The 10,597-nt window shown below is 41.1% G+C and overlaps 1 protein-coding gene across 1 annotated transcript; it reads left to right on the plus strand.

Annotated features, from left to right (window-relative positions):
• The first annotated feature begins 222 nt into the window (after positions 1–222).
• LOC146672657 (uncharacterized) lies at positions 223–10,021 on the plus strand. Its single transcript, XM_085388103.1, has 4 exons — positions 223–378; positions 4,493–4,598; positions 7,462–8,562; positions 8,888–10,021. The coding sequence occupies exons 2-4, from the start codon at positions 4,581–4,583 to the stop codon at positions 9,554–9,556; spliced, it is 1,788 nt and encodes a 595-aa protein (XP_085244229.1). The 5' UTR covers positions 223–378; positions 4,493–4,580; the 3' UTR covers positions 9,557–10,021.
• The last annotated feature ends 576 nt before the right edge of the window (positions 10,022–10,597 follow it).

Consider the following 10,597-nt stretch of genomic DNA (forward strand, 5'->3'; position numbering starts at 1 on the left):
ATAAGGATATGAATTGTACATACAATCAATTTCAGACTCAACCAACAAAAAGCCTCTCAGAACAATATTTATATGTTGATTTTTTTCGCCTACTCGTATCATAATTTTTTTACTCCTGGTTCTGTATGTTCATGTTCTGTTCTTTTGTAAACTTCATCTGTTTGTATGTTGTATACTCATTGTGTTTCAATAAAGTTCGATTTAAAAAAAGGTACGTTCTAAACGAAGCTTCAGACGTCACTGATCACGTGACTCTGGCCAAACGAATCAAGCCTCGACACGGTGCTTCTGAAGCAGCGCGTTGATCTTTCTGACACACGCACCGGAGCGTCAGCTTCAAGCGGACCATCACTACGTCTCACATCTAAAGGTGTCAAGGTAACTTTGAACTGAGTTCAGTCAATCTGGAGTTTTTCCAAGTTTTCTGTTGCTCTCTGTGAGAGAAGAGCGTTAAAGGCGGGGCTCTCCAGAGTCCAGCAAAACAGGAAACCACAGCTGGGTGTGTGTAAGTGTGCAAACCAATAGAATGCATCGTGGTGGGGGGGGGCATCACGGGCAAGAAAAAAATAAAATAATCGGTCGTACCCATGCTTCCCCGACGTCATGCCAGCGCATATTGGGAAATTCGTAGGCACCGATCGGTTTTCTATCAGCCATTTGCTGGGAGTAAGGGCGCCCTCCGTTTGCGAGGTGCGCCTGCTGCTGGCGGCACAGGGAGGAGAGGGCGGGGCGGCGGGGAGTCTCTGGCTGGCTGGAGCGGCATCTAATAACCAACTCGCAAAACAAAATAAAAACAACAAACAGATATTATGATACAGACTTATAATCTGCACCGATGTTTTTTCTAAATTCTATAAAGTGAGCGCGAGAGCCCTCGGTGCGCCTGCGCGCTGCTGAAGTCAAAGTAAACTTTATTGTCATCTCCGCTACAGACAGTCCAGCATATAGAGAGACGAGACGACGAGGCTGCAGTTACAGCGGTGCAAGTAAACAAACAATAAATATAAGAAGAGTAAGAAAATAAATCTACACTTTAGGACTCGGGGTAAAGGATCAATAACAATTTAAATTTATAATTTACAGTTTGATGATTTAAAGTCTCACACAACCCGTCAAAAGGGGCGGGGCCGGCTGCTTCCAAGTAGAGCACATTTCATTTATAATGATGTAAATCCAAGCCCATCATGGATTCACGATCTGAATCCTGGGTTGTGTGAAATCCCAGAAATCAACCTTAGACAAAGTGAATCTGTGAACTAAGGTGTAGGTCTGTTAGGTTAATTGTGCTGATCCTCGGGTTGGGGATTTGTGTTTGTACTGGAGCGCAAAATTCAAACCAATGGAAGATGGACAACAAAAGTTCAAAGCCATCAGGTGCTCAGTTTATGTATTTATTTTTGGCCTACATCAGTAAGAAATGCCAAATTATATACACAAAGTTACAGGAATCACCACTCCTGTTATTCATGATGATTTCAGTAACATCACATAATAACATGTAACGTTATTATGTGATGTGCGTACTGTTAATGCTGATACTGTGGTGAAATTCTCTGCTTCTTTTGTGTATTCTGCATCTATTACGTCAGATTGTCTTACCCCTCATATGGTTGAGAATTTTGCCAATACCCTGTTAACTACATGTTCCTCCATCCTCGACACTGTGGCACCTATTAAAATGAAGCGCCCCAGAACTTACTCACAATGTTGGTTAAGTGACTCTGTTCGCACTCTACGACGTGCGTGTCGGCGGGATGAGAGAAGGTGGAGGAAAGATAAACTCCAGGCATCTTACGACATCCTACGTACTAGTCGCTTGAAGTTTCAAACTGCTGCCAAAATGGCTAAAGCAGCTTTTCTTTCAAAAATTATCTCTACCAATGGTAACAATCCTCGAATTTTATTTAAAATTTTTAACTCTGTGGTCAACCCCTGCCCCACTATGCCGCTGCCGTGCTCCACGGTTCTTTGCGAACAATTTTTAAATTATTTTTTAGATAAAGTCTCATCTCTTAAATCTGCTCTTCCTTTAATGACAGGCCCTGCGTTTACCCCTGACTGTTCCTCTTCCTTCTATCAGTTTGAACCCGTTTCACTCCCTACTCTTAAGCGTCTGGTTGAACAACTGAACAATACTAATCTCGTATATGATGTTCTTCCATCTCGTATAGTTAAGGACTGTTTTAGTGCAATTGGACCTAGTATATTGTCCCTTTTGAACTCTTCTTTGCTCTCTGGTTGCGTACCATCAGCCTTTAAACATGCTATAATTCAGCCTGTTCTTAAAAAAAGGAACCTCGATTATAATGATTATGCGAACTATAGGCCGATTTCCAAGCTTCCGTTCTTGGCCAAAATTCTTGAGAAGATAGTGTTGCTTCAACTCCAGGCCTACCTGGATGAGAATAGCATTAATGCTAAATTCCAATCGGCCTTCAAACCACATCATAGCACTGAGTCAGCGCTGCTCCGAGTTCTCAATGACCTTCTACTAATGGCTGACAATGGACGCTCCTCGGTCCTAGTGCTATTGGATTTATCGTCGGCTTTCGATATGGTTGATCATAAAATCCTATTGGCGAGACTTGAGCACACTGTAGGCATCAAGGGTGTTGCCTTGGATTGGTTTAAATCATACTTGTCCAATCGGCTCTCCTCGGTTCACTTGGCCACTTCCTCTTCCTCCGCTGTACCTGTCTGTTGTGGTGTCCCTCAGGGATCTGTGTTAGGCCCTACTCTGTTCTCATTGTACATGCTTCCATTAAGCGCTATCTTTGAGAAATATCACATCGCTTTTCATTATTATGCCGATGGCATTCAGATCTACTTTGAGTTAAATGATGACCTAGCTTTGTCCTTGAATAGTTTTCGAGAGTGCATGTGTGAGGTCAGGCAATGGCTCCTGGCAAATACTCTTATCCTTTATGATAAGAAAACTGAAATTGTGGTCTTTGGCAGTGACGTCCTTCGTGCCAAACTTCGTGATGCTTTTGGTTTTCTCACTAGCTCCTTTTCCGACACTGTTAGGAATCTGGGCGTGTTACTTGACAGCTCATTTAAACTTGATAGACAAGTGTCTGCTGTTGTTAGATCCAGTTTATACCAACTCCGCCTTATTTCTAAGGCCAGGCAGTATATCCCGCATAAAGACCTGGAAAAACTCATCCATGCCTTTGTAACTTCGAGGCTGGATTACTGCAATTCACTCTATTTTGGACTCCACTCTGCCCTTCTCCATAGATTACAGACAGTCCAAAATGCTGCTGCACGCATTCTAACCAAAACTAAGAAGTTTGCCCACATTACTCCCGTCCTAGCTGATTTGCACTGGTTGCCTGTGAAATACCGTATCCAATTTAAAATTCTGCTGTTTACTTTTAAAATCACTAATAACACAGCACCGAGCTATCTTAAGGAACTCTTAAGCTTATATGTCCTGCTAGGGCTTTAAGATCATCCTCACAGTTACTGTTGGTGCGGCCTAGATCTCGGCTGAAGTCTAGAGGTGATCGAGCGTTTGCCCTGGCCGCACCAGAGTTGTGGAACAACCTTCCCATTGGCATTCGGGCGTCTGACTCTATTCAATCTTTTAAATCACGGCTTAAAACGTATTTGTTTAATCTTGCGTTTTCTACCGGTTAAATGCTGGCCTTGTCTGCAGTGATTTATTTTACTAATTTTCCTATCTTGCTTTTTATTTGCACTGTGTATGTCTTATCCCCATTGTGTGTTGATGGCACAGTTATATTGTGCTATAGCTATGTGCTATAGTTATATTTTTTCTATTGGTGGCTTTTTCCTGTGAACATAATTCTACACTTTTATTTTTATGACTCTGATTATACTTGTGTTAATTTGTTCTATGTTAAGCACTTTGGCATGCCGTTGGTTTTTAAATGTGCTCTATAAATAAAGATTGTTGTTGTTGTTGTCGTGTAAGCACAGTCTGCCTGTGTCTTTTCTCTGCAAATGAACATTTTCAGCCAATATAGGTAATACATCAACAATGCTGCCGTGGCTAAGTTAGGAATATTTATAATGTCATTTCCAAAACTTGCATATGATCTGCAATTTGTAGCAGATCTACTGACTGTCACAGAGCAGCTGGAGCAGTCTCAAATGCAGGTCAGTCCACTGCTGCCACCTGTGGCCAAGTACCATAGCTACTGCTGGATGAACTCGTGACACATGTGCACCTGTTTCTATGAACACATTGAGTCTGAGTGGCTGCACTTACACTGGTGTATTCAACATATTGAAAGATGCCAGCAATGTGGATTGTCAAGACTCAAACCAATCCACATTGCTGGCGTTGCATCTTTCAATGGCAGCAATGGCAGGTATCAGTGCTCAAACCTTTTGTGTTTGTTTCCAACAAGTTGCCCACCTCGGGAAACAACAATGTGTTCTTTTACTTGTCAGATGAACATATGAGACACTTTGACTCTTCAGTGCAGTGTGGAGCCTAACAAAGATCTGTTTTGTGTCCCAGCTGATCAGCAGGAGGAGGAGAGTCTGACGGAGCAGCAGAGGAACATTTTCAGCTACTTGGACTCAGCTCAGCCACTACAGAGGAAACAATGAGCTCAACACAGAAGGTGACAGACAGAGCAGGACCATATGACCAAAGATATTTATCACCATATACATTTGAACATTTGCCATAACGATGTAGCTGACGATAGAATTGACACCAGACAAAATACTTTACAGCTGCACAACTTTATTAAAAACCCATCAATGTATTTTCACTGAAACAAGCAGCTGTTGTTTATGTGCATTAAAGTTATATAAAAATGTAACAGTGCAAATGCAAATTCCTCGCTGACAGTTTAACCAAAAGGCGTTTCCAGTGGAAACTGGCCGACACATCCTGAGCATAACCATGTATAATATCCACTAAACTTCAGAAGAGGTTATACAGTCGTGGCCAAAAGGTTTGAGAATTGCATAAATATTGGAACCTGGAGAAGTTGCTGCTTAAGTTTTTATAATACAGATTTGTACTTTATTTCAAATTGAACCTTTAAAGGGGCATTTCTGGACTTTTAAACACCAGTAATGTACTTTTAAGGGAACATTTAAAAAAATGTTCCTATAGGTACAAAAATGTTCTTCTCTCGTACCTCTATTTCCGAGAGTGTATCATGTAACACTATAGATCAACTTAGCTCAGAATATATAAAGCATATAAACAGTTACAGCAATATGATGCAACAAACACAGCAGCTACTGATCCAAAATACTCAAAGCGTCATAGAACTGAAACCAACATTTATTTTTAGCTCCATTCTGCTGCTGATACAGACTTTAGGTTTCTGAACATTAAACTTGTTGCTGCCTTTCATAGTGTGTAGCTTGAAGGCCCTGAGTACTCTGAGTACTTTCTCCCACACTGGAAACACTGGGATGATCACATTATTTGAACATTACCTAATAAGACTGATTCAGCACAGACAGTTATGTTAAACTTTCCTAGCAGTCCTTCACAAACAGGGAACAGTCTGTCTATTCTCTCCATCTGTCAGCTGCTGCTGGCTCTTCCTCCTCCTCTTCCTCACACACTGCTGAGTTTGTCCTGGTGGATCATCAGGGCTGCAAAGCCTCACAGATGATGTGCAGCAGTGGCTCCCTCAGTCTGTCCTCACTCTGGACACTTGCAGTCGTCACGCATGGAAATCAAATGTGTGATAAGCTGCAGGATTCAAACACAAGTGTAACTTATAAACACATGTTCATACTTTTATTCCACAATCAGAGAGAAAGAAACAGAGAGAGAGTGCAGGACAGACAGACAGGTGACAGTCTCAGGTGTACACACTGCTACACAACAGCACCAGAGAAGCAGGATTTAGTGTTTGTGTTATTACGAGTGTAAACAAGAAGAGTTCCAGATGGTGCAGTGGACACATGTGTGACTGCTGTGATTAAAGCATCTTTCTTTCAGCTTAACGAGTGAACCGTCAGCTCGTTCAAACACACGTTAAAGTGCGTTTGGCTCGACACCAGCGAACAGAGGCAGCAATATAACACAGCTAACATTAACAGTGCAGTGGATCCTGCTTGTGCCGTGATGTTCAGGACTGCAAACCGAGCAGCATCACTGACTTTCAGCTTGTTGTGTTTGTGGATATATGACTGACTTTAATTATCCACAAAATCATCACATTCTCTGTCAGATGAAGGTCGACTATTGAACGGCGTATATTTTAAAGGCTTTAAAACCAAGTTAACGCTGAAAGTACAAACATCACTAATGTCACATAACTCTGCCGACAAGGCATAGCTATGGCTATGAAATGCTCTTTGTGTATCACTTCTTCATTATGAAAGATGTCATTAATGCACTAGTAATGTCTCATCTGGAGTATTGTTCAATCATTTGGTCAGCAGCTAATAAGACAGATCTTAACAGACTTCAGTTAGTCCAGAATAAGGCGTCCAGATTAGTGTGAAGATGTTCATACTATACTAATATTGATAAAATGCATAATAACCTTTCTTGGCTTCCTGTACAGGCTAAAATATTCTATGGCTTACTTGTAGTTCTAAAGAAAGCAATTCTGTTAAACACACCACATTTATTCTGCTCAGCTGCAGTATCCAGATGAAATACATCATCATATTACACAGTTTTCAACAAGCTGCAATTTAGTAAATGCTCGAGTTAAAAGTAACGTTTTGTAAAACTGTTACATTTAGAGCAACTTTTAAGTGGAATAAGTTGCCTTAAAAAATTAGAGAATTATTCAAAACTTCAATGAACACTTAAAAGCCGATTTACAGAGCTTTTAGTTGTTGTAAATATTGTAAGACATGATTTGTTTTTGAAATTTGTGTAATGTGCCTCAATGTTATTGATATTATTATTATTATTATTATTATTATTATTATTATTATTGATTGCTTATATTTGAACAATTGTGAAACCTCACTGTGGATGTAAGAGTGAAATTATGTGGATATCTTGAATCCACTTTATTGTGTAATATTTTATGTGAGTATTTGACGGAAGACGAGCAACATCTGTTGTGGAAGCTAACGGGGTTCCTTTAGAATAAACAAACATAGGATTTATTATCACTGAATAATTCTGTATAAATCTATACAAATTATAGAAATATGTAATAGGAAACAACAAAATAATCTAAATTATAAAATAATGTGTGTGTGTGTGTGTGTGTGTGTGTGTGTGTGTGTGTGTGTGTGTGTGTGTGTGTGTGTGTACAATCAGGAGGGATGGGCATGATTTTAGTGTTTGAACAGTCATGAATTATCTTTAACAGCAGGTTGGATGTAATGTGTTAGAACTACCAGCAGGTGGGGATAAGAGACCTTTAAGGTGTTTGGTGCCACGCTCCACCTTCAGGTTTAAAACTAGTGTTAATGGAGTTTGAAGGTTGAGTTTGTTCCACAACTGCATTTCACTCACTGCCTCTGTTTGTATCTCTGTCACTGCAGGACCAACATGGAGCCAGAAGTCAGCGCTCTCAGGAGGCCGACAAACCTCACAGAAGAAAGGGAGAGAAAAAACACACCTGTGACGAGTGTGGGAAGGGTTTTACTCTGAGGGCTAATCTAAAACAGCATCAGGTCATCCACACTGGAGAGAGACCGTTCAGCTGTGACTTGTGTGGAAAGTCTTTTTCCTTGAAGGGTTCCCTAAAAACACACCAACTCATCCACAGTGGAGTTAAAGCGTACAGCTGTGATCAGTGTGGCAGAGCTTTTACTCACAGTAACAGCTTACAGAGGCATCTAGTTACCCACTCTGGAATTAAGCCATACAGCTGTGACGAGTGTGGGAAGGGTTTTACTGAGAAGGCTGAACTAAAACAGCATCAGGTCATCCACACTGGAGAGAGACCGTTCAGCTGTGACTTGTGTGGAAAGTCTTTTTCCTTAAAGGGTTCCCTAAAACAACACCAACTCGTCCACAGTGGAGTTAAAGCGTACAGCTGTGATCAGTGTGGCAGAGCTTTTACTCGCAGTAACAGCTTACAGAGGCATCTAGTTACCCACTCTGGAATTAAGCCATACAGCTGTGACGAGTGTGGGAAGGGTTTTACTGAGAAGGCTGAACTAAAACAGCATCAGGTCATCCACACTGGAGAGAGACCGTTCAGCTGTGACTTGTGTGGAAAGTCTTTTTCCTTGAAGCGTTACCTAAAACAACACCAACTCATCCACAGTGGAGTTAAAGCGTACAGCTGTGATCAGTGTGGCAGAGCTTTTACTCACAGTAGCAACTTACAGAAGCATCTAGTTACCCACTCTGGAATTAAGCCATACAGCTGTGACATCTGTGGAAAAACTTTCAGCCAGAGAGGGTACCGAAATACACACCTACGCATTCATACCAGACATGATGTGTACTGCTGTGAACAGTGTGGCAAATACTTTACAACAGACGCACACTTACAACAACACATGTTTACCCACACTGAGGAGAGACCTTATCAATGTGACCTGTGTGAGAAGACTTTTAAATCTCCACATGACCTGAGACGACACCAACAGATCCACACCAGAAAGAGACTCTACAAGTGCAGCTACTGTGAGGTATGTATTTATATTGTTATCCTGTCATTTTAGCCTGACTGTTTGGAACAACTCTGCTCATTGAACTGTGTTAGCATGTTAGCAATTCTACTGCATGGAAAAGCAGCTCTGAGTGATTATTCAGATTTTCCTTTCAGTTATGATTTTAGTATTACTGTAGTATTATGGTGGTAGTATTGTAGTTATTGCAGCCCAGTAAACTGAGTGTGTTAACTGAAACAGTCAAATGTAGTTGGACGTCTGCAGAGATGCTCTTTATTTCAGGCGACGTTCAGGATACAAATGTTGAAGGACTGACTTACACTGTCTTTGTGTCTTTGTTTAGAAGCAGAGCGACACAGATGGATCCAGTTCTCAACCCTGTCATCACTGTGGTGGTGGGAAAGACTTTCATTGTGACCTCTGTGGAAAAACTTTCAGTCAGCAAAAGACCCTAAAAGTACATCAAAGTAGACACACTGGAGACAAACTGAAATACTGCAAAGAATGTGGGAGAAGCTTCACCACAACAAGTGAGTTAAAACAACATGAACTGATTCACAGTGGGGTTAAAAAGCACCTCTGTGATCAGTGTGGGTCATCCTTCACCACTGAAGGTCAGCTTAAATCACACAAAGGAGTCCACACAGGAGAGAAACCACACAAGTGCAGACACTGTGAGAGAAGCTTCTCACAGTCAGGTCATCGTAACAGGCATGAACGTGCACACATGGAAGGAAACTACAGCTGTGACCAGTGTGACAAGAGCTTCAGGAATCTCAGTTCATACTCTGCACACAAACGATCCCACGTTACTAATAAACTGTTTCACTGTTACCAATGTGCCCAAACATTCACCTCATTGTCTGCTCTGTGCAAACATCAGCGCGATCACTCAGGGCTGAAATCACTCCCATCACTGGATCACAGTGAATCTGAAGACACAGAAAGATCCTCTGGTTTCCTCTGGTCAGACTCAAAAAGCTTGAGATCAGGCTCCACAGAGTTCAGATAGAATCATTTAAACTTGTGTTGAACTGAACTGGTTGCTGGGATGAACTTCTACATAATACAGATCTACATGGGATCTTCTTTTCTGTTTTACTGAGTCAGTTTTGTCCTTTTTTCTCTGTCCTGGTTTTGCTCGTCTGTAAATGATTGAAACTCAGTCAAATAGTTCATTGTTCTCCAGCAAAACGTTTTGGAAACTCATGTTTAACCTTTAAAACTCTGACATGTTTTAGCACACAAGGCTTCATCGGGGAGTTCACTCATGATTGGACCATGAGAACAAAGGTTTTTAGTTCTTTCAAAGAGAGTCTTGGAGATGTTTGATGTTTCTGTTTTTCTGAAACCACCTGAAAGAAAAACTATTTTTCTTGCTTTATGTAGTGTGGAAGTTTTTAATGTTTCTTCATCTGTGATGTTCTTGAATGTGTTCACGTGAAGATGGTACAAATAAACTGTCCTTTCAGCTTTAGCTCCTAATTTATTCATTATTTATGGATGTAGCACAGCAGCCGTCTCTTGATTAACACATGGAGGGCTCGGGATCTGATGGTGTCGTCTCCCTAATTTGCCCACTCAGTAAATCTCACTCATGGCCAAGAAATTGAAATAAACCTTGTTTCCCTGCTGGATAGTGATCCACTGTAACTCTGCTCCTCCTTCCTGTTTAGGATTTCTGTGGCTGAAGTAAAATTCCCTCCATCCATCACTTATCCCAGCTAACCCAAAGTGAAATAAAGTTTTGCTGGTCTTAAAAAAGCATTACAATAATGGGCATTACCAATGCAAACTGAATGATACAGAAGATGAAAGAAGAGACTTTGATCAGTTAATAAAGCTCATGATCTGGATTCATTGTGGCTGCTACACAGATACTTCTGGGTCACTTCTCTCAGTTAGGAACCTTCCTCACCAAACTGACTGTTGGACCACACCCCTGGTTTCATGAGAAATTGTTTCAGCCATGATTTCTCTTCCTGTATTTCAGAGTAAAGACTGAAGTGACAAATGGAAGCATGTTTAAAAAACACAATGTGAGAGAGACGTT

This window comes from Rhamphochromis longiceps, linkage group LG3 (genome assembly GCF_057381845.1).
Source record: "Rhamphochromis longiceps isolate RC_006_pf linkage group LG3, R_longiceps_female_GT1.1, whole genome shotgun sequence".
Lineage (NCBI taxonomy): Eukaryota > Metazoa > Chordata > Actinopteri > Cichliformes > Cichlidae > Rhamphochromis > Rhamphochromis longiceps.